This window comes from Malaclemys terrapin, chromosome 4 (genome assembly GCF_027887155.1).
Source record: "Malaclemys terrapin pileata isolate rMalTer1 chromosome 4, rMalTer1.hap1, whole genome shotgun sequence".
In the NCBI taxonomy this organism is placed as follows: Eukaryota; Metazoa; Chordata; order Testudines; family Emydidae; genus Malaclemys; species Malaclemys terrapin.
The window spans coordinates 134,175,694-134,200,190 of record NC_071508.1 but is presented as its reverse complement, the minus strand read 5'-3'; the positions used below and the strand labels follow the sequence as shown (position 1 = coordinate 134,200,190).

General features: G+C 45.5%; 1 protein-coding gene across 1 annotated transcript in view; it reads right to left on the bottom strand.

The window, feature by feature from the left end:
* The window catches only part of KIF26A (kinesin family member 26A), a 130,303-nt gene extending 111,945 nt beyond the window's left edge, over positions 1 to 18,358 (bottom strand). The window contains exons 1-2 of the mRNA XM_054028426.1: positions 17,952 to 18,358; positions 17,330 to 17,596 (exon numbers count right to left, since the gene is read on the bottom strand). Of these exons, the coding sequence (XP_053884401.1) occupies positions 17,330 to 17,596; positions 17,952 to 18,017 (333 nt within the window). The 5' untranslated portion in view covers positions 18,018 to 18,358. The remainder of the gene's footprint in view (positions 1 to 17,329; positions 17,597 to 17,951) is intronic.
* Between the last annotated feature and the right edge of the window lie 6,139 nt (positions 18,359 to 24,497).

The window sequence follows — 24,497 nt, the reverse complement described above, 5'->3', positions numbered from 1 at the left end:
CTGAGACTCACCGCCTATATTTCATAGCTATAGTACATCAAACTGCTTCAGTGTCATGGATATTGAGCAACCTTTAGCTCATAAAAGTATTTTCCACCTATTTTACTCTTGGTTAACGTTTTGAAACCTAAAACTAATGAATAAAAGGCAACTTCAGCAAAGGTCAATCAAGTGGCTGTCAGAATACACAAGGTTATAGGTTAAAGAATCTTGTAGATGTAAGAACATAAGCATGAAATTCTACAGAAAGGGCCCCAAGGGATCTCAATTCAAGTGAATAGGCATGAAGATGTAATTAAAAGCCATAAATCCATCGAACCAAAAATATGTAAACTTAATACATTAACTCATATATGTTCTTTTCATCCTCCACATTTGACTTACTCTAGACTGTTTTTGAGCCTACGAATAAAAAATTAACATTATCAAAAGAAGTATTTCTTTATGTGGAACATGGGTTATCAATAATAAATGGGTTTTATTTTATTTTTAGAGGTAATTGCTGGAGGAGGCTCTCTCTACAGACTGTGAGACCTTGGGCATATTATCAATTACTCCAACTATGTCTCCTCTTTACAAAACCCACAAAAGGACAATATCTTACAGCATTTCAGTGCTACTCAGTCATACACACAAAATTCCCCATTTGAAAGCTTGTTTGAGGAATGTGAAATACACTCTTCTTTCTTTGCAAAGAAACCTTTATTACAACAAAACAGAAAAACTGCTTGCTTAGATCATAATTATGCAAACTGCACCACCACTCTCAACATTTTAAACTGGAGGTTGTGGGCCAACTTTTAACTGCAAGTTACAGGCAAAATTCTAGTCCAGGGTCCATTTGCAGCATGGAGTTTTCCAGATCTTCACAGCCAATGGATGTGCCACTGCACCTGAGATTAATATGGATCCTGAGAGAAGTCTCCCCTTGGAGGTGGATGGGTGTATAGCACCTGTGGGCCAGACACCTCCACCTCTCAAGAAGTGAAATTGACTCCCTGTCGCCAATAATCATATCTGGTAGATGGGGCACTGGAGGTCATGTCAGGAGAAGCAGTGCTTACCTGATGTCCCAGTGAAGGTGGATTGCTCCATGAGTGAATAATACATCTTGGACATTGAATGCATTTATTGGCCTGAACAGCAAACTCCTAAGTGATCATTCTAAACCTGGATTTTCAGCCAGAAGATGGATCTTTCGATCTGAAAATTCCCAGTCCATGGTGATTGGGATGGGAGGATAGCACTGAGTCCTCCAGTGAACCCCCAGCCCTTGAGCAAGGAGATTGCCGGGATCCTAATCCAGACACACTTCCTTACCTTCTCCCCCAGCACAAAATCCACATGGGTTAATACAGGCCTAGTAGTAACCTCTATGGCCCCAGCAAGGAAGACGTAGGGTCAGGCAGGAAGCACATTTGTATGACATCTTCTCCCCCAATCCTTCAAACCACACTGTGGCTCCCTACCATGGATCAGGAGCAAATCCCTCTCTCCACTCTACTGACTAGTTCCTACCAGTCTCAGGACCAGTTGGCTCAGTGCAGAACAGGCTTACAAGACAGTTTAGGACTTCTGCTCCTCTTACTGGTGCACACAGGATCTGGCCTTCAGTGTGGATCACATGATTTCTCATCAGAAGCTAAATGGTCTTCAGCCCCTTCTCTTTTATCAGAATCATAGTTTTTATACTCCAAGCTGTCAACACCCTGCTGCAACAGGTGTATGCGTTTAACACAAGATGTGGTGGCGTTGCTAGTACTTTTAAAATAAAGTCATCTTGAGGAGCTTCCTATATTTCTGTTACTCAGCATTTCTTCTTCTCAATTCCAGCCTAGAAACTAAACTCAGCTCTGATGCTCTAAAAACAATAATAGAAGACAGCATAATACAGGAAGAAGTCAGTATGTTTCTTAAAATAATTTTGACGGTAGTATGTGTGTGACACTAGATATCCATTACCATGAGTTACATGGAAATAGCTCACTTAATGGTTTCCATACAACTATTTCTTATAGTTAGGATATAAGGGGCAGTAACATCATATTCCCAAATAAATGGGACAAGTTCAGTTGACTTCAATGGCCATTTATACCAGTTGAGACCAGCTAAAGACCCCCCACATCTTTAAGCCTTATAAAGGAGAGTTTCTTAGACAGAGGATGGAAGGTATTTAATAGGCCAATTTGGGAATCCAGCTACAAGTGACTGCTTCTCACCCTATACCTCATCATGACAGTTAAGGTCATCTGGGATGCTCTAGCTTTCCATTTGTGTAAGTGAATTCCCCAGGAAAAGCAATAGCACTTTCACAGTAGAAGGTCTTCACCTTTGGAACTAGCTCTGGAAGTCTACCAAAGCCCATGTGAACATCACAACAGGCACATGTATTTGGTTTAGCTTAGCTATTTTTTTTCTGGCTGTTGTGCCTGATGTTCATAGTAGTTTGGCTTCTGTTATGCAGTAGCTGCAGCACAAGTAGTAGTTTTTATGCTACCCACCATGAGCAGTTTGGTTTCATTGATACGTTCTGTCATAGTACCTAAAAGCTCTAGTAGCAGGTGCTAAGAAAGGGCCCAATCGTAGGACTGGAAAGGACCTTGAGAGGTCATCTAGTCAAGTGCCCTGCAATCATGGCAGGACTTAGCATTATCTAGACCATCCCTGGCAGGTGTTTGTCTAACCTGCTCTTAAAAATCTCCAATGATGGAGATTCTACAACCGCTCTAGGCAATTTATCCCAGTGCTTAACTACCCTAACAGTTAGGAAGTTTTTGCTGAAATTAAGACCATTGCTTATTGTCCTATCCTCAGAGGTTAAGAAGAACAATTTTTCTCCCTCCTCCTTGTAGCAACCTTTTATGTACTTGAAAACTCAGTCTTCTCTTCTTCAGACTAAATAAATACATTTTTTTCAATCTTCTCTCACAGGTCATGTTTTTTAGACCTTTAATTATTTTTGTTGCTCTCCTCTGGACTTTCTCCAACTTGTCCACACCTTTCTGAAATGTGGCGCCCAGATCTGGACACAATACTCCAGTTGAGGTCATATCAGCACAGAGTAGAGCGGAAGAATTACTTCTCGTGTCTTGCTTACAACACTCCTGTTAGTACATCCCAGAATGATGTTTGCTTTTTTGCAACAGTGTTACACTGTTGACTCCTATTTAGCTTGTGATCCACTATGACCCCCAGATCCCTTTCCCCCAGCACTCCTTCCTAAGCAGTCATTTCCCATTTTGTATGTATGCAACTGATTGTTCCTTCCTAAGTGGAGTACTTTGCATTTGTCCTTATTGAATTTCATACTAATTACTTCAGATCATTTCTCCAGTTTGGTCCAGATCATTTTGAATTATAATCCTATCCTCCAAAACATTTGCAACCCCGCCCAGCTTGGTATCATCTGCAAACTTTGTAAGTGTACTCTCTATGCCATTATCTAAATCATTGATGAAGATATTGAACAGAACCGGACTCATAACTGATCCCTGTGGGACCCCAATTGATATGCTCTTCCAGCTTGACTGTGAACCACTGACACCTATTCTCTGGGAATGGTTTTCTAAACAGTTATGCACTCACCTTATACTAGCTCCATCTAGGCTATATTTCTCCAGTTTGTTTATGAGAAGGTCATGCAAGACAGTATCAAAAGACTTACCAAAGCCAAGATATACCATATCTACTGCTTCCCCCCGTCCACAAAGCTTGTTACCCTGTCAAAAAAAGCTATTAGGTTGGTCTTGACAAATCCATGCTGACTGTTACTTACCACCTTATTATCTGCTGGATGTTTGCAAACTGATTGCTTAATTACTGTATATACTCGTTCATAAGCCGAATATTTTTGGTAAAAAAGTGACACACCAAGGGGGGGGGGGTAGACTTATAAACAGGTCTACACCAAAATTTGATGATTTTAAATTCTATGGAATCATTGAATTTAATATCTAATACACTGTCGTTTTGTTTACCTGGAGCATCTGCAGGCATGGAGCCCCTCAGCTCCCCATGGCCGCAGCTCCCATTGGCTGGGAATGGCGAACCGCGGCCACGGGGAGCTGAGGGGGCTCCATGCCTGCAGACGCTCCACGTAAACAAAAAATCCCAACTCGCTAGCGACTTACCCTGATGGCCGGGAGCCAAAGTTTGCCAACCCCTGAAATATAGGGTCAGCTTATGAAAGGGTCATACAGTTTTTACTATTTTTACCTAACCATCTTGGGGGGTCGGCTTATAAACAAACGGGCTAATGCACGAGTATATACGGTATTTGCTCCATTATCTTTCTGGGTACTGAAGTTAAGATGACTGGTCTGTAATTCCCTGGGTTGTCTTATTTCCTTTTTTATAGATTGGCACTGTATTTACCCTTTTCTGGTCCTCTGGAATCTCTCCTGTTTTCTATGACTTTTCAGAGATAATCGCTAATGGCTCAGATACCTCCTCAGTCAGCTCCTTGAATATTCTAGGAGGTATTTCATCAGACCATGGTGACTTGAAGACATCTAACTTCTCTAAGTAATTTTTAACTTGTTCTTTCCCTATTTTAGCCTCTGACCCTACCTCACTTTCAATGGCATTCACTATGTTAGACGTCCAGTCGCTACTTATCTTTTTTGGTGAAAACTGAAACAGGAGTGTCATTTGGCACTTCTGCCATTTCCACATTTTTTATTATTGTTCCCCTCCCCCCCATTGAATAATGGGCCCTGTCCTTGGTCTTCCTCTTGCTTCTCATGTATTTGTAGAATATTTTCTTGTTACCCTTTATGGGCTTGTCAACGGTACCACTTACGTTGATGTAACTTACGTTGCTCAGGGGTGTGTAAAATTCATCACACCTGAGCAACATAAGTTACATCGACTTAAAGCAGTGTCTACACTGCACTATGTCAGCAGGAGATGCTCTCCCGTTGGTATAGCGTGTCTTCACCAGACGCACTAATCCTAAATCTCTAGCTAATTTAATCTCATTTTGTGCCTTGGCCTTTCTAATTTTGTCCCTACAAACTTGTGTTATTTGTTTATATTCATCCTTTACAATTTAATCTAGTTTCCACTTTTTGTAGGACTCTTTTTTGAGTTTCAGATCATTGAAGATCTTCGGGTTAAGCCAAAGTAGTCTCTTGCCATACTTCCTATCTTTCCTATGCAGTGGGATAGTTTACTCTTGTGCCCTTAATAATGTTAATAAAAAACTGCCAACGCTCTTGAACTGCTTTTCCCTTTAGACTTGCTTCCCATGGGATCTTACCAGCCAACTTCCTGAATACGCTCGTCTGACTTCTTGAAATCCATTATCTTTATTGTGCTGTTTTGCCTCCTACCATTTCATGATCACTTTCAGCCAAGCTGCCTTCCACTTTCAAATTCTCGACCAGTTCCTCCCTATTTGTCAAAATCAAATCTAGAACAGCCTCTCCCCTATTAGCTTTCTCCACCTTCTGAAATAAAAAATTGTCTCCAATGCATTCCAAGAACTTGTTGGATAATCTGTGTCCTGCTATGTTATTTTCCCAACAGATGTCTGAGTAGTTGAGGTCCCCCCACTGCCACCAAGTCCTATGCTTTGGATGATTTTGTTAGTTCTTTAAAAAAAAAAAAAAAAAAAAAAAAAAAAGACTCTTCCACCTCTTGTTCCTGGATAGTCTGTAGTAGATCCCCCTACCATGACATCACCCTTGTTTCCTACCATGAGAAGTGTTGAGTGGCCTCAAATTCTCATTGGGAGTGTAGGAGGCTTCACATCTCACAACATCAGACCCAAAATCAATAACAAGTAAATAAAATATCACAAGCTAGGGCATCATCAGACAAACTGTACACTGACATCGGACAAATTGGAGAATTGGTCTGAAATGAACAAGATGAAATTCAATGAAGAGAAGTACAAAGTGCCACACTTAGGAAGAAAAAAATCAAATGCCAGCTACAAAATGGGGAATAACTGATTAGGCTGTAATACTGCAGGAGAGGATCTGGGGGTTATAGTGGATCCCAAACTGTGTATGAATCAATAATGTGATATAGTTGCAAAAAATGGCTAATATCATTCTGGGGGGTATTAACAGGAGCATTGTATGTAAGAAATGAGAGGCAATTGTCCCACTCTACTCTGCACTAGTGAGGCCTCACCTGGTATTCCACGTCCAGTTCTAGGCACCAAACTTTAAGGAAGATGCGGACAAACTGAAGAGAGTCCAGAAGCGAGCAATAAAAATGATATAAGATATCGAAAATCTGAACTATGAGGAAAGGGTTAAAAAACTGGGCATGTTTAGTCTTGAGAAAAGAAGACTGAGGGAGGAACCTGATAACAGTCTTCAAATATGTTAAGGTTGTTATAAAGAGGATGGTGACCAATTGTTCTCCAGGTCCACTGAAAGTAGCATAAGGTGTAATCGTCTTAAACTGCAGCAATGGAGATTTAGGTTAGATATTAGCATAAACTTTCTAACTATGAGGATAGTTAAGCTCTGGAATGGGCTTCCAAGAAGGTTGTGGAATCCCCCTCATTGGAGGTTTTTAAGAATTAGGTTGGACAAACACCTGCAATGGATGGTCTAGGTTTACATGGCCCTGCCTCAGCACAAGGGTCTGGAATAGAAGACTTCTCAAGATCTCTACCATTGCTATAATTCTATGATTCTATGCTTAAAACGAGAGGGTAAAACAAACTGAATATGCCTATTAAAACACTCCAGCAAAATCAGCCCATTCTCAGCGAGATTAGTATTGATCAATATATTAACTCTACAAGTCTTCTACCTGCCTTAATGGTAGCACAAAATACATTTCAACATTTGTATGTTGCGGTAAAATAAGATACACTTTAAACATAATCCTTTGAATGCTGTGAAAACTAGACCTAATGCTTTGCTTCCACAGTTAATGCTGAGAGCCTTTCAATGTTCACCCTAAATAGAGGTATCAAGTTTCAGTTTTGTTCAGAATGCTTTCACGTCATAGTCACTGAGTAGTGTAAAATCCCCCAACAATGTTAGCCGAAGATTTGCTAAGAGCTAAATGAAAATTGATCATTTTCCCACTCTCGTCTGGTATTCTAATCAATTCTGTACAAGTATTGACATATGGTAATACTGGCCTCCATCTCAACGTGAAATTCAGATCAGTTTACTAAATTCCAAGAATACTGAATAAAGCCTGAATTTAAGGCATGATTCATGGGAAGAGGAATATTTCTGTATATTTAACCCTTTAGTGTTGGCACATCTTCAGATCCTGCCATAAGCATTAATGCAATTTGCATTAGCACAGTATGTAAGCAACAAAGCCTAAGTGCTAAAAGTAAACACGCAAAAACAAACATGAAATGTTGCTGTTTAAAATGAATGGTTTTGTTTATATCATTTAAACATTTTTCCTACATGCAAATGAACATCTCTTAATTATATACATTAAAGCAGGGGTAGTCAATAAGCGGACTGCGGGCCAAATCCAGACCGCCAGAGTCTTTTGAACGGACCCTGAAATCTTTTTATTTACTTATTATCATTATCATAATTTTTTAATTATTATTTTCTCTGGAGTCTGGACCTTGAGTATACCTTGACCAAGAAATTTGGATCTTGACAAAAAATAGACTGCCCCTGTCTTAAAGCTTGTGCAACTTCAACATTAGAGAAAAGTCTGTCAAAATGGAGTGTGTGTGTGTGTGTGTGTGTGTAGAGATGTGTTTTGAAGAAAGGATGGTATCCAAAATTTTATAGTCTTGGGTCAACAATAATTAAGTATGAGCTATAAAGTTACACAAGTTTGAGGTGTGTGCTATTCAATAAAAGCATGCAGTATACCTTCAAACGCAACCCCCTGCAATACAGAATATGCCACTTATGCTACTGCATAACCCAGAGCATCTTTTAAAATAACATTTATACCAAAAGCTTATATTCATTTTAATTTACTCAGAAGAAAAATCAGTTATTATGCAAAGTTACATACACCCCTTGCTGGGAATATTCATTTGAAAACAATATTTTGTGCATCTCTACAAACATTTTCCTCTTTTCATGTTTTTAATAATACATTTTTATTAAGAAAAAACAAGGTAACCCATTTTTAGTACATTTCCATAACAGCATCACTTTGCTACTGGATGAGTACAACAGTACAGTAGTTTCTGGTATCTGGCAAGGGATCACCGTAGTTCGTCAATACAGTAGTCTAACGATACAACAGTAAGAGCCCACTGCAATATGCAGATAAGAATCTTCTAGGTACTACCGTGTCATCATTAAAGCTTTAATCCATTCTCATTCTTCTGAGCTCTTATCTGTTCCCTAAACACGCTCCACTTGGCCCTGACACACTCTGCACCACCCCATACTTCCTGTTCCACAGATTCGCCATGTCCATGCTAGTAAGTTGTCAAGTTCCAGAGCTATTTTAGGACAAACTCTTCTTTACAATTCTAATGGATTATTTCCTAAGGTTCCTGGCTTTGTTTCTGGTTCCTAAAGCATTTTTTTTCTTCAAATGATAGTGACCCACTTGCAACCAGGGACCCCAACTAGACAGCCCCCACCCTCACCCCCAGTTTAAAACTACAAGACTTGGAAACTCAGTTGCAAGTTACAAATTCCCTATTGCAGCATCTGACTGTCAGCATCAGTGCCAGTTTTTATTATTAATTACTATTTACTATTTGTATTACAATACACCTAGATACCCCAACTAATATCAGACCCCCTTGTGCTAAGCACTGAAGAAAAAATAGTAAGAGAGTTTCTGCCCCAAAGACCATACAGACAAAGGGAAGGAAAAGAGACTATTGTCCCCATTTTACAGATTGGAAATGGAAGCACAGAGAGATTAAATGACTTGCCCAAGTTCACACAGGAAATCTGTGGTAGATCTGAGAATTAAAGCCAGATCTCTTGAGTCGCAGTCCAGTGCCTTAACCATAGACCATTCTTCCTTCATTTGAACTCAGTGGGAGCTGTGGATGCTTAGAAGCTCTGAAAATAAAGTCCTAGTTTTCTCACCTTGGGCACCCAAAAGCAGACATACAAAATTAGCAGACACATACGAAAACTCTGGCCTAAGTGACTTCCCAAAGATGACAGAGTGTGGCAGAGGCAGGAACAGAACTCAAGTTTCTCATCAGTACATTCTTTACTTGACTACATTGGCAATGTAAGTAGGGAATACTCCTTCTAGGACTAGGGGGTCCAGGTCAGAGGATGGGGATAGTATTTATGATAAGTTGGGTTCCACAGATTTTCACCTATACTAAAAAAACAGAGCCTAGTAACCTTAATTACACAGATCTCCCTCACTCTTAACCTGAGTAACATCCAACCAGATCTAGCTCATGAAGGTAATTTAGTTCAAAGAAGGACAATAGAGCCTTTCTAAAATACTATTCCATGCAGGAAATGTATACAAAACCAGGTAGAAAGTTTCTTCCTTCTAGAAAGGATGGTGTAAAATACTGGTCTCTACATAGGAAAAAACAGCAGCCAGTTTAAGCTTGCCCGCCCCGGTTTCAGTGTGTTCTCAGTAGGTAGAGTGAATTGGACTCAGACAATGCCATTTCCATGGGATTGGACGTCCATGTATCAAGAGTATGAAGAAAGAAGTGGGGAGGGCCCTGCTCTGGATAGAGAAAAATCTCTTGGTGATTTTATCAGCCCACATTCCAAGAGTCTTGAACTGTCAAGTCAAGAGAATCAGTCACAATCTGCAGCATCAGGAGAGATGAGCACTGCCTCCCACAGTCTTGCTATTAACATGTCAGAAGTTGGTTGGGATCACGTAGGTGGAACTCTTGGCAAAAACAATAAAACAATACTACATATTTCAATAGGTTCAAAGTAACCTCAGAGGTTAGGAGCAGCTGCTCTTTCACACCCCCTTCAATTTTTAACTGGTTTATGTGTTTCCTCCCTTTCTGTCTAATAGACCAGGGTGTTGAAGAAATTAGACAGAGAAAGAGCAAGAGCAATACTAATTACCCTCAGCCAGCCCAGGAGGCTGCAGTCTCAGGAGCTAATTGTGGAATCATAACTTCCCCCATTTCAGATCCCCCTGTGAGAAGACCAATTGCCTCAGGCATCAGTGCTGCATGATAATCCTGCTCACCTGTGTTTTAAAAGGGCATGCCTGACAATCCAAAATGTTTTAGGCAAGCTGATTACAACCCTGCTTCAGTCCCATGAGCTTTCATAGCTTTTTATACAGCATGGGGACTATTGCAGGGCTGAGGACACAATAGCTTACCTGGTTGCTCATTTCAGTACATTTGATCTGACACTGTCACTATCCCCTTTATTAGGCTCCACGTGTACCTGAAAACCACATCTGATCTCATAGCCTGAAGCGCTCGACAGCCATGTCTATGCAAGATTCCGTGTTGCAGAAATTAAATATTAAAGATGCATCAAAAAAATGCCCTGTAGCTCATATTTACTAACAAAGATGCACCTTCTACACTGAGGCATCTTTTGAAATGTTAAATATGAAACATTTTAAAGGGAATGTAGTGCTCACAAAAGGCACTGAAAACTGGAACATCAAAACTGGAGTCCCCTATTATCCACCGGGTAAGTACAGAGTGTTAGCACAAGCTTCCCCCATGCCATTCCTCCAATGTGTGTCAACCCATTACAGTGGGGCCAGTTTGTGGGGTTAAAATAGTCTCACAGCAAAATAAAGATGAATCACAGGTTAGTCAAGGCCTAGTAAGTCATTCCAAATAATCAGCTGACTTCACCAAATTCCAGACCCAACTGACCCACATTCTAAAGAGCTCAAAAGATTAACTGAATATGGAGGCAAAGAAAGCCAACTCGCAACAGAGGGCAAGGGCTACCTCACCCTCCTTAGTAAGTTCAGATCTCTTACACACTCACAGGTACTAGAAGTTGTGAGGGACATTCACATGTTAATTGGATCCTTGCTTATCCAGATAAGCACAACTGTATGAGTGAAATCCAAGGAAGTTCAACTAGATCCACTACTGAGGACTTCCTTTAAACCTTCTTCAGAGAAGACTATTAGCCTGCAACCCTGAAGCATGCGATAGTCCAACCAATATTTCAGAAACTAACAGTAGAAGCCAGAGATCTCACAAATGACTACCCCATCTCCATGCTTCCTGTCCCTGACAAACTGACTGAATAAGTGGTTGTGACAATGCTCTGATAGCACCCAAAGTGATGATGGGCAACTGGTCATCAAACGCCCTCACATACTGAGCCCCCAAGTTTCAAACCTGTACCCTCTTTACTTTTTTTACCATACATCTGAAACCCCTGGGAAAGGTCATGTGATGCCCCAGGATCTAGTGTCACCAATATGCTGATGACACTCTATTCTTCATCTCTGTGACTAATGCTATCACAAAGTGTCACAATACCTACATGAAATAATCACTTGGATGAAAAACAGCTGGCTGGAGCTCAGTCCAGGCAAGAGCAAAGAGTTACTAGTAGGAAGAGGAAAACAAACTTTGAGGAGTTAGCCAAGACCCTGACAACACTCTCTGTGGAAGGGATCTCCTTCTGTTTGCTGAATTGGTGTGAGGCCTTGGAGTATCTTTAGTTTCATCACCATTCCTTGATAACCAGATATCAACAGTAATCAGGACAATGTGCTTCACCTTCTGCTTGTCAGGAAAGAGACTATACCCTTTCTTTTCAGACAAGGACCTACCAACCATGATACAAATGTTCATCAACTCAATACTAGACTACTATATTTCCCTCCTCTAGAGAGAACAGTCATGGCCACTCAGAGACTGTAACTTGTGCAACATATAACTAGCCCACCTCTTGAGAAGGGCAGGCTGAATACAAGAAGCTGGTACTCAGCTCCCTCCAGTGACTCACTCTTACCACTAAAAGAGCTAAGAATGCTTCAGTTTCAATCCCAGCTCTGAAACTGGCACTTCCTGTGCTCTTGGCCTCACTTAAGCTTGGTCTAAACACATAGTTCGTACCGATATAACTATTTGGGCTAGGGAAGTGATTTTTTACTGAAAGAGTTAACTATACCAGTATAACTATGTCCCTATTGTGGACGTAGTTATACTGGCATAATGGTGTCTTAACCCAGTATAGCTTATCCCCCTTCCCATATAGGAATGGCTATACCAGTATAAAACACCTTTACACCTATACAGCTGCATCTACACTTGGGCACTATACTGTTTTAACTATACCAGTATAAGTAAAGAGGTATAATTTTTGTGTGTAGGCCAACACTAACCTCTCTGCCTGTTTCCCTCCTTTCTGAGGTCCATATGCTGCTTTGACATCTCTTTAGAAATGAGATTTACTTACCTCACAGGGGCATTGAATGGCTTAATTAATTAACATTTGTCAAGTGCTGTGAAGATCTTAAACACTAAGCATTATTATTATTATTTAAATCTACATGCCCATTCAATCCTTGGCCTCTCTTGTGTGACTGCCAACAACTATGCCAATTAGTGCTAATTGTTGTGCTGTGGTTTTGTGATGAGGATAGCTGCCAAATGGGAATGAGACTGTGACCACCAAGTATTTTCCTATAGGTCACCAAACAGCTGTCAAATTATAACAACTTTCAGTCTCTACCAACCTGGTCTGAATTCAAACCAGAACCCCATTAGTGAAAGACTCTGTATCCCATTACCAATTCCCTGAGGCATCCAGTCTGCCAGACAAATACAAAACTTTTTATTAGAGATAAACCAAGACTCACTCTTTATTTTTTTTTTAAACACAGAATCAGTACATGGCCCATTAAACTGACACTGATACTGCAATATTTAATGCTAATCTGTGATACTTCCACATTAAACGTTGCTTGCTTCTACACATGCTTGATTGAAACTACGTCTTAATTCATTTTCAGGTATCATTGTGACAACAAACAGAAAAGACAATAGAAAAAGAAGGGAATTGATAGTGTAGAGTGTAGTAAGTTTCTTGTTTAAGAACTTGGTTCTGGAGTTTTAACCTAGGCTAAGATTCATATCTTTCTTATTAGTTATCCATATATGGTCAGTGGACTTAAAAAAGATAATACAACAAATGTGTACCAGTTGTGACTGCATATCACTCTAGCACTGAAACCTCATTTTAAGTTACCTTTTACTCAAAGGGCAGCAGCACAAAAGTTAAATTAATCATACTATTCTCAAGCAATTATTATCCTTTAAGACAGGTTACAGAAACTCATCCTTTGGACAGCAAACAATATTTTGACTTTTTACTCTAATTTGAATTCAATCCCTTATCAGCTGCACCATGTATGAGAATGCAACTTCCCTCTTTCCATCAATAATTATGTCCTTCTTTAATCTATAAACCACACACCCACCTTCCCAAAGAGCCTGTGTACCAGGTGTAGAGACCTTTCTGAATCTGTGCTGAAAGATTCCTTAATTATCGTGGCAAAGGCCACAAATCCTTTGAGCACATAGCAAGTTCAAAGAAGTAGCCTTCTTGTATTCACTCATCCCATAGTATGTTAGTTCCTTGTCATTAGTTCTATCTTTATTTTCAATTTATGGACTTGCCACTGCCCAGAAGAGAAGCTGCTTTTTCAAATGTCTTGTTATGTAATTAAACAAGAAAGCAAAATAAAAGCTGCCTTTCTAGCACAAACATTATAAAATGCTCAATCTGCCAACACATTGGTTCAGATCCTCAACTGTTGTAAATCAACATAGCTCCACCGACTTCAGAGTAATGCCAGATTACACCAGCTGAGTATCGGGACCATTGACCATTATCTCCTGTTGCCTTCAAAGTGCACTGGTGTGCAGTAAGTTAATAGGGATTCTAGCTGTTGATTGTGTTGTCTTCCTCTGTACTAAGCAGTTTATTTGCTGAACTAAATGTATTGTGGGCATTTGAAAATACAGTTTCAATCATTAAATATCCTGGAACACTACAGCTTCAGCTCTTTGAGATTATCATACGCTACTCAATAAACTAACCACTCTTTGTATCTATTATTCTAAGAACAAGTTTGTCAAGGTTTTAACACTGTGACAGCTATTAAGTTATTACTTTTCTGTGCATGCTTTGAACCCTGAAGAAAAGGGGGATTAATTTACCTATCATCAAGTGCTTATCAGGAAGCTTCCCCGGAGACTTACACAAATGAGACCACACAAACAGACCTTTGGAGAAGGTCTCTTCACCTGAACACCTGGGCAAGACCCATTGACTTTCCAGCATATGTATTTTTTCCCATGACAAAGATCCATGTACTTTTCCATCTAAATATAGGACCCTATTACTTTCCAATAAAGGCAGAAACTCCTATAAGGATAATAAGAATTCAGGCATTGTATGCTTCTTTTAAAGCCAGTATATCACATACACTTAACAATAGGAAATTAAACTTCTATTCACCATTCATGGGGATCCAGACAACAGGAGGTCCAATAATTTTGCCTTCAGTTAAGATAAAAGTACATGACATTTTACACTAAGGAAATAAGGACTTGATCCAAAGCCCACTGAAGTCAATCTAAAGACTCCTATTGATTTCACAGGGCTTTGGATCAAGCCCTAAAATACTATAATCTGAGCTTTGCATTCTGACACTACAGTACAATGCACCTCCAAACAAAACTATATTTAGATTCAATGGGAATTCTGTAGATCATACAGGAACTCTTTGAATGAAAATGAAGGTCAAGAGGGTTTGGCTTCCTCTGCAGACCTCCCCCCCCCCCTTCTTGCAAACATCCAGATAAGCATTGTTTGGAAAACAATGTTATTCCAATGCTATTAAAAATGTAATACACATTTTGTCTGCCTTGTAAATGAATTACTAGGGTCTTCTGTTCTATGTTGTCCCACTACCTAATCTTTGTGATCTGTTAATGTGTCTAGTCACGATTGTATGTGCTTTTTACCTATAATGGCTTTTAAGAGTAATGTTTCACATACTTGTGCTAGAAGAACAAATTAATAATATAATGCAACTAACATATGCATATCATATACACAGAGAAAGAAGAAGACTGTGCAGATAAACACACTACCTATAGGTAAAGCAATGCATATGGCAAATGAAACTCCAGAACACTCATGTATTATACTCATTCATTATCAGATATTCATCAATGTCTAGTAGAAGGCATAAATGCATGAGAATAGGATGTGACCAAGATTTGCCCCTGTGAGATTAAGAACAGGAGTCAACCCACCAAGCAGAGATGTGTATTCAAGCATCCAGACATTTAGGGCCCAGCAAAACCATCCTTCATAAACTTTCTTTCCAAATTATGTGAATGAAATATGTAGGCACATTGGGGACATCACAGTTTAACGTTCAGTAGCATTTTATGGCCTGCATGAAATGAGCAATTGTTAGTGCCACTTTAGTGCTACTGCCAATTGTTAGTGATCTTGCAATAGAACAAATTAATGTCCTGTAAAGCACAGTTGCCGTTTCAACTCAGACTAGCTCCAGAACTATGTGACTGGGGATCTGAGTCACAAGCCACTTACACCAACTTCTACCAAGTTTGACAAAGGGCACTTCTGGCACTTCATGCTCTTCGTGTGAGGAAAGACTGCACAGTCTGGATTGACTTTGATCTCTGACACAGTGTGTGTTCCGGACTGCACTCCACACAATGTTTAATCTACTCTTCAGCTCACACTGTCAGCAAAAAGTAATGTTGGCAATCAGTTATATGTATGTACTGTGTGAGTTTGCAATGGCTGCAGTTTCATTTTGCTTGAGAAGAGCTTGAAATCTAAAGTCCTTGAAATGTTTTTAACCATTTTTAGTACTGAAATCACCCATTTTAGAATCAAGTCAAATGCAAAATAGTTGGAAACACAGACGTAGAGTGATCTAGATCAGTGGTTCCCAAACTGGGGTTTGCGAACCCCTGGGGGTTCGCAGAACGTTACAGGGGGTTTGCCAGAAAAATTTCACTAATGGCAGACAGAGGACCCCGGGCATTAGAGACAGCAAGTGGGACCTGGTTGCAGGGCAGACACCCCGAGCCCCAGGGAGAGCGGGGCCGGGCAGTTGGGGCTGGCAGCCCGGGCCTTGCCCCCATCAGCGGGGGAGCCGGCGGTCCAAACCCCAGCGCTCCCCACACAGGGCTGGCAGCCCAAGCCCCGGGAAGAGCGGGGCCAGGCAGTTGGGGCTGACAGCCCGCGCCCTGCCCCCGTCAGCAGGGGAGCCGGCAGTCCAAACCCCAGCGCTCCCCACACAGGGCTGGCAGCCCAAGCCCCGGCAAGAGCAGGGCTGGGCAGTTGGGGCTGACAGCCCGCGCCCTGCCCCCGTCAGCAGGGGAGCCAGCAACCCGAACCCCAGCGCTCCCCACGCAGGGCTGGCAGCCCGAGCCCCAGGAAGAGCAGGGCATCCATCACACTGAGGAAATTTAAAGTTAAATCCCTGAAAATATTCATTTTTAGGAGGGGGTTCACGAGATTTCACAATTTAGTGAAAGGGGTTCACGGGCTGTTAAAGTTTGGGAACCACTGATCTAGATATATACTATACAGAGCCCTAGAGCTGTACTCATAGACTCATAGACTTTGAGGCCAGAAGGGAACATTGTAATCAACTAGTCTGACCTCCTGCACATTGCAGACCACAGAACCTCCTCCCCCGCACACACACTTCTGTAATAGACCCATTACCTCTGGCTGAGTTACTGAAGTCCTCAAATCATGATTTATAGACTTCAAGTTACAGAGAATCCACCATTTACTCTAGTATAATCAGCAAGTGACCAGTGCCCCACGCTGCAGAGGAAGGTGAAAACCCGCAAGGTCTCTGCCAATCTGACCTGGGCGGAAATTCCTTCCTGACCCTAAATATATTAGAGCCTGACACCTGGGAAAGAATTCATTGTAGTAACTCAGAGCCTTCCCCATCTAGTGTCTCATCTGCAGCTGTTAAGAATATTTGCCACTAGCAGTCGCAGATGGGCCACATGCCACTGTAAAGCCGTCCCACCATACCATCCTTTCCATATACTTATCAAGCTCAGTCTTAAAACTAGCTAGGTTTTTTTTGCCCCCTTGCAGCTCTGGATCAGCACTATGCAAAAATCTAGACTTGCACTAGTAGTAGCACTGAGGTCCAGATGCTGAACTCTAGACAGGTACCAGGAACCTTAGGTGAACAGCTCTACACACGCTATGGGTTAGATAGCCCTCCTCACGCAGATTTGTGTAGTGTGCAAAGATCTAGCTGTAGCCAGGTACTGGGTGGGCACAGTGTAGAACTCTAGGTATGGGCTCCATAGCTCTCCAGCTGTGTGTGCTCCAGATGTGATTGCGCAACCCCATTCCGCGTGAGTCTGTGCCCGGGCAAGGGCCTGGCTTACCGGCAGGGAGTTAGCTGGGCTGCTGCTGGCGGCCAGTTTCACGGCTTGCTTCTTGAGTTCAGCCAGTTTGACCTGGCAGTTCTTGCACCATCCTCCTTTCCCGGCTCTCTCGAAGTGCCCCAGCTCGGCCAGCGAGACGGCCCCAGCTCCCTCCGGAGGGGGGCGGCTGCCGCAACGGTCCTCATCGGCGACAAGCGGCAGCCTCTTCCTAGGGGCGAGCTCCAGGGAGAGCGGGGCCGGCTCTCGCCCAGAGCTTCCCTCCGCGACCTGCAAAGAGAGAAGGACTCAGGACAGTGCAAGGAGCCAGCAGCTCGCGTTAACCGGGGCAGCCTGCAAAGACGGGCCCCTGCGCCTGGGAGGGAACCCTGCAAAGAGCAGCCCTCGGGCCGGACCGGTGCAAAAAGCCAGCTCTGCAACCCTCGGCCCGGTGCACTGACCGGTTCCCGCTCACGCTGCTCGCAAAGCCTCCAGTGCAAAGTTCCCTCGTGCCTCCCAAGCGCGCGGCCAACTAGCAACAAACTCCAAGCACCCGGGGGATCCCCGCGCGGAGGGCAGGGGTGAAACCTCCCGCGCTCTGCACCGGGCTCCATTGACCTTCCCTGAAAAGTTCCGCCCAACTTACCCCCGCAGCCCGGTGTTCAAAGCCCAGACACCTTCTCCCAGCTGGGTTCTCTGCAGCCCGGAGCATGGTTCCGGACCAGGCAGGTTTTTGTCACCTGGACCCTGACCCACCCGCGCGCCCAGATCCCAGCTGTTTGCAGCTACACTGGGCTAAGCAGTCCCGAGCTGTCCTGAAAGACCTTCCTGCCCATTGCCAAGTCCAGGGACCGGGGGCTGCAAAGTCCGGCTCCTTGGTTTCCACTTGCAAGGGCGGTTGCTGCGGCGGCGGCGGGCAGCAGCCTGGAGCTACGTAATATTTCCTCCCATGTTGTTGGAACTCAACGGAGTAAAGTTTGGGTTGCGAGTTCGCGAGAGAAGCCCCGGACTGAGGCAGCGGGCGGAGCAGAGGGGAGGAGAAGGCGGAGGAGGAGTGAGCTCCCCACCTCGGTGCAGAAAGGGACCGAGAGCACAGGAGCGCGTTAGGAAAAAGTGCTCCGAGGGGAGGAGGGGCTCCGCGTGGGGTGGGGTGAACGAGGTGGGAGCCGCTAGAGTTTGAGCGTTTCTTTCCCACATTGACGCTGCAAAGCTCCGTTCGGCTGCAAACCCTCAGGAGCGTTAGTGGGGTGCCTGCCACGCGAACCCCTTCAAATAAAAACCCAGAGGTTCCTGAACAGTGACAAGGGGGTTGCTTGTTAGTAGTTTGCATGGGGCAGCCCGAGACAAACTTTCCAAACAAGTCTCAGGATCAGGCTTTTAAACTACTACATCATGGGAGGGGAGGGTGTCTGCGAAGGAAATGGGATTGAACCCTGGGCTCTGCACTTCAAATTAGCAAGAAAGGAGGCACACACAACTCGTCCTTTGAGTTACTCTCACCGTTTGTTTTATTACATGTGCCTGGAGAGCTCGCTTGCTCTCTCTAGGAATCTCTCCAGATGCAGCTCGGTGCCTGGCTGCAGCCACGTTTGCTTGGGTGGCGTTTGAGAGCCTCACACACCTTGCACAGGTGACTGCGCTCTCGCCCCCTGACACACACACACACGCTGGAGTCTGTGTACTGCTCCGCCCATTCCCATCAGCTCTTTGGGAATGTGCATGTGACAATTGACCTGACAGGTGGAGAAATCCCAGTTCCTCCGCTAATTGTCTCTCTGGCTGCCGTTCCGCCTCCTGGCCTTAGCACTTCTGTTGCAGGCAGACAGATGTGTGAAACCATTCCTTGCCCCTGATTGCTACGCCCCTACCCCACCCCCAGCTAGACCACAAAGGTCCGGCCCGTTCGGTTCTGACCCGCGGAGAGGATCTGGATGCGTTTTACACCTGCAAGAGTGTGACGGGCAGTGGCTTCACAGTTCACCCTCGCAGGCAGGGTAGTTACGTGGCTTGGGTCTTTGCCATGTATGTGTCTGAGACCTGCTTGCCTTGTCCAGCTACTGTTCTCGCACCCGATGGTCTGAGCCCTGCCAGCGCATAAGCACTCGAATGAAGTCTCTGGTTGCAGGCTAAGAGCGGTCCCTGTGATTGGAGCGCCATCTGCTGGTCCCGTGCCACTCCGCACTTTGGTGGCAGAGACTTGGCCATGTGCTTGCACAGGTCCCCTGCGAATTCAGTCGACACGCTCTCACTCTGCGATCCCCAGACCCACTTAGAAGGGGCGGTGGGGGGTTCACTCCGGAAACACACAGCCACACGTGGCTTCTTTATTACGCCTCATTGCAGAGCCGCTAGACTGCCTTGCATGTATGCATTTGACTTTGGGCAGGCAGGTTGGAAACTTGGAGTTTCCCTCCACGCACACATAATCCCCATTAAATACAGGACAACGGTATGTACCAGCATTACACTCACGCGATTTGTGTTTGACACAGTATGGGTTATAATAATAACGCGCTGCGCCTCTTGCAGCTCACCTTTGGACACACATGAGTGAAGATCACAGCCCGAAATGCGGACTGCAGATAAAAGCTCTTTAAATGGAAAGTCCCTTTGGCCGCATAACTTTAATCTCCCTCTAGCTCCCGAAGATTTGCACCTGGATTTTTAGGCGCTCAAGCAATGATCAGGGTCCGCTATAATGCGTGTCGCCTCATCAGGGAGACTGCCTTTGCCAGGCAGACTTATCCCAGACACTTAATAGGTAATGAAAGCTATTAAATGCACGCTTAATGGCTCTGAACTCTGTCAACCGCGCGATAGCTCCCTTATGCTCCACTTCATCCCATGCACCACCTCCCCAGACTCTCTCGGGCGGCAACAGTTCCCCTGCGAGCTCCGGCGCCCCAGCTGCCCCACACATGCACGAGGCAGCTCTGCAAAGCTCTTGTTCCCGGTGGGAGCCCAGTATCCCTCCATGTGCCTCTGATGACCGCCATTCCCCCATCACCTCCTGCTGCAGGCGGGGACCCCCGCGGAGCTTGTGCGCGCAAATCACAAGCGCGCACAAGCCAAACAATGCAGCAATCAGGGGAGGCTGGTGACATCGGAAAATGTGACACTTCAGGCCTAATTTACAGCAGCCGTTAAAAATCCTTCCCTGAGACCCTCCACTGTAACTAGCCCACCTGGCCACCCATCGCCTCAGGGATGCCCATCGGCAAACTTCAATGCCTTTGGACCCCAGGCAGCCCGCCCTTGCGAACCTTTAGGTGCCCTGCTGCAGGAGCGCTACACTGCAGTTGGGAACGCTTCATTAGTACCTTGTCCCTGGCATTAACCTGGGGGGCAGAGGAGACAGAGACACACGCACGATTATGAGTGGTGTGCCCGGTCTCCTTATCGTGTCTACTCAATGCGCTCTGCGGGTCTTCAGTAACTTGCTTAAATATTTCATGCGTCTGAGTAATGGCTGCAAAAGCCTCCTTCGACTCCCAGGGTTGGGCTGGCTTGCAGCGGGAAAGGGGGGGTGGGCCTTGCTTCCAGCTCCGGTTCTGTGCTCCGAGTCCTGCTGCTAGAACTAATCAGGTGGTTTTTAAAAAAAAAAAACACCTTGGATAGACACAAGTATTTCTAAGACATCCCCATTTCAAAGGTTTCCTGTAGATTGAAGCCAGCCGTTCCACACTTTACCCAAGGTGATCCGAGGGAGCCGCCCCGATCCCTTTCAGAAGGGATAAATCAGTGGCTTTGCTTATTCCGCGCGTTTACCATTGAGAGCGATATAGAGGAGCCCTGGGAAGGGTGTCTTTCCCGGTTTAATTGCTGGCCTTTTATTGTGCCGCCTGCACTGTTTGTGGTGCTGAAACTGCACGTGGGCTCGTTGCACGTTTCGGAATTAACTTTATACCTAGGGACTAGGAGACAGTTAACCCCTAGCAAGTTTTTTTTATTTGTTTGTTTGTTTTTGCTCCAGTCTACAACTGGGCGGAAATCGGTGATAGCGGCCAAACCCAGCTCGCCCTCCCTGACCCCGAGCGCTTTCCTGTCCCAACAACCCCCAGCCGCGGTTCTCTCTCTTACCTTGCCTTTCCTCCGCAGCAGGTGGCTGGTGAAGCCGAAGATGATGTCCGAGTCCAAGCAGAGCGCGCCTATCTCCAGCAGGCTGGGGGTTTTCCTGGTGGTGCTGGAGGGATCGGGCGATTTTTGAAAAGCCATAGTTTGGTTTGAAATATCCGGCTCCCTGAGCGATGGCAAAGAACCCCGCTGGGGGCGAGTTACTCCTTCATAGTGGCAGGCTGCGCCGGGCTGGGGGTTAGGGAGCCAGAAGCCAGGCAGCAAACCCACCAATATCTCTCGCTCCTTTTTATTTCCCCCTGTAGCGCACCTGGTCTGGTGGGCTCCTCTCGCGGGCGAGCAGCAGCAGCTCCGCTCAGCGTCCCATCAGAGCCGCAGCTTCTTCCCCTCTGTCCCCTGCTCCGCTCCTGCCGGCCATCAGCACCCAGCCCTCATCGGGCTCGTCTGAGGATGCCCTTGCCGTTAACCCGGAGTGCCTCTCTCCTGCCTCCCCCATGCACTGGTGATTTCTCCGGGGGAGTGCCAGGGAGGCAGGGCTGCCAGTGAAGTCTGTGATGACAGTTAGCGAAGGATGAAGGGAAACGCCTGAGGAAATACTTTCCAAGCGGGGCTACCGCTCCCCTAAAAGCTTGTTAGTAACCAGAGAGCCCGAGACACACAAGCAGCTCGCTCTGCTCCTCATCGGGGGCGAGGAACAGGTCTCTAATGGCTGGGCTGAAGGGGCGAGCGCCTCTCCTCCGCCACAGACGCGTGCCTGCTGCCTTCAGAGCGACTTCAGTGGCAAGCGGTGGCAGATGCATCCCCCCTCGGCCTCTCTGGCTCTCAGAAGCGCTGTCCAGCAGACCCACAGGACACGTGGAAACCCGGCAGGCTCCCCCTCCCTCCTAAATCAGACTCCCGGGGTGCAGCCACGGTGCAGCGAGCCGGCTGAAGACTGGAGCCGGGCGGCCGTGCCCCAGCCCATGGTGCTCCCCGCAGCTCCCCCAGCCGCCACCCCCCGGCTTTGCTGCTAACGAGGAAAGTTGGAGGCAGAGCTTTTGCATGTGGTGGCTTCCTCCTGAATAGTCGCCTGCAGGGAGGGAAGGAAGGAGGGAGGCAGGTCTGGCGCTGCCTTGGCACGGCTGCCTGAGTGCCCTGCCTACAGGGGAGCCGTATAAAAAGTGAGGCTAATTGCGGGCGGGGTGGATCTCACCGAGAGCCAGCCTAGCTCTCCCGCCTGCCAGAGCTGCTGGGGCTGCAGCAGACGCGCCCCGTCCACGCCTTGCCCAAGCCAATCCCGCCGGGGCTCGCCGCCACGGTGACATCAGCCTGCGGTGACAGGCGGACAGGCAGCGCCCCGGCGCGCAGAGGGGAGAGGGAGCGGGCAAGGGGACGGGGCGCTAGGCAGCGCATTAATCCCCTTCCCTGTACAAACAACTCCTAAAGCATTATCCCCGCTTCGGCGTGTCTGCAGTGCAAGTGAGTAGAATAAGCTATTTAGCCCGGCTTTGTAGGGGGAGCACATTCGCCGAGCTAATCCTTTTCTATGCGCCTTTAATTTCTAGTACTTAAGGCGCAGCAGCGCAGTCACGAGATTCACGCCCTCGCAGAGGTGGGATTCACCAAGGGATCCAAACTATTACCAAGGTGCTTTTCTCTTCCTCCTTCTCCCCCCCACCATAACAAAATTACACTGTTGACACCTTCCCAGGAATGCTAAAAGCCAGTCTCCATTTCAGTGATTCCCAGTTTACACTGAGCTGTTGTGCCTGCCTAGAGCGATTCCTTGTGTAAGAGCTCACACATCACAAGCCGTACGACACCGGATCTACGCTGAGGACCTGGGGGGATAGGATGGGCAGGGCTTGGTAGGGGGCTGATTCTGGGTGAGACTGTGGAGGTTGGGAGAGAGGCTAGTTATTAATTAATCAATTGCTAGTATAAAGAAAACTTGTGCCAAATGAAATGGCAATCTTAGAGCACTAAAAAGCATCCTGGCTCCTGGTTACCCACAAAATATACGGGGTCTCCCATTTCAGGCTTCCAGCTGATTCAAAAGCATATATTTTAGACCAATGGTTTTCAAACTTCTTTACATTTTTTTTTTTTTTTTTTTTTTTAATGGAGATATCCCATCTCCTAGAACTGGAAGGGACCTTGAAAGGTCATCGAGTCCAGCCCCCTGCCTTCACTAGCAGGACCAAGTACTGATTTTGCCCCAGATTCCCAAGTGGCCCCCTCAAGGATTGAACTCACAACCCTGGGTTTAGCAGGCCAATGCTCAAACCACTGAGCTATCCCTCCCCCCCCCCAATTTTTTGGGACCCTAAAATATTTCGAATGGGGATGTGAACTCCTTTGGAAATCTTAGCCGTCGTCTGCGGACCACAGTTTGTAAACCACCGTTTTAGACAGCAGCAGCCAATGAATGCCGCGGCTTGTATAATGGCTATGGAATCTGGGATCCACAGGCAGGCGCTGGAGGGAGGTTTGAATGGGGACAAAATAGTCAAACGTGTCTGGGGAAAGGAAAAAACCACCCTGTGGGGGATTCCTATCTCCTCTCCTGCTCAGGGAGGCGTTTGAGTCCAGAGTTGCACTGAGGTGGTTGAATGGGCTCTGAAACTATTAATTCCAAGCCAGTCCTCCAGGAGTCAGAGCCTTACAAACCCCACCCCCCTCCATCCCAGAACACATCCTCAATCATCCCACCCAGAATCAATCCCGCGCCCTTAGGCCAAGTCTAGCCTCTCTCCCAACCTCCACAGTCTCACCCAGAATCAGCCCCCTGCCAAGCCCATCCTATCCCCCCACATCCTATCCCCCCACGCCCTCAGTCCCACCAGGCTCAGGTCCCTTCTCCCTGTGAAATACTCCTCATGACATTCCGAACTTCTCACCAATCAAGGTTCCTTGCCTCTCCTTACAAATGCTTTCAGAGACACGATGGGAAATGTCCAGAAGGAACACATGGGCCCATTCCCCACACAAATAAAGAGGCAGTCCCTGCTCCCAAAGATCTTACAATCTAAGTAAATTGAGGGCAAAGGAGGGAGTTTAAACCACCTGACATGAAAGGGTAACAAATGTTGCTGGACATTTATTAGGGGGGCAGGGTAGTGAATTTCCCGAAGTTCTA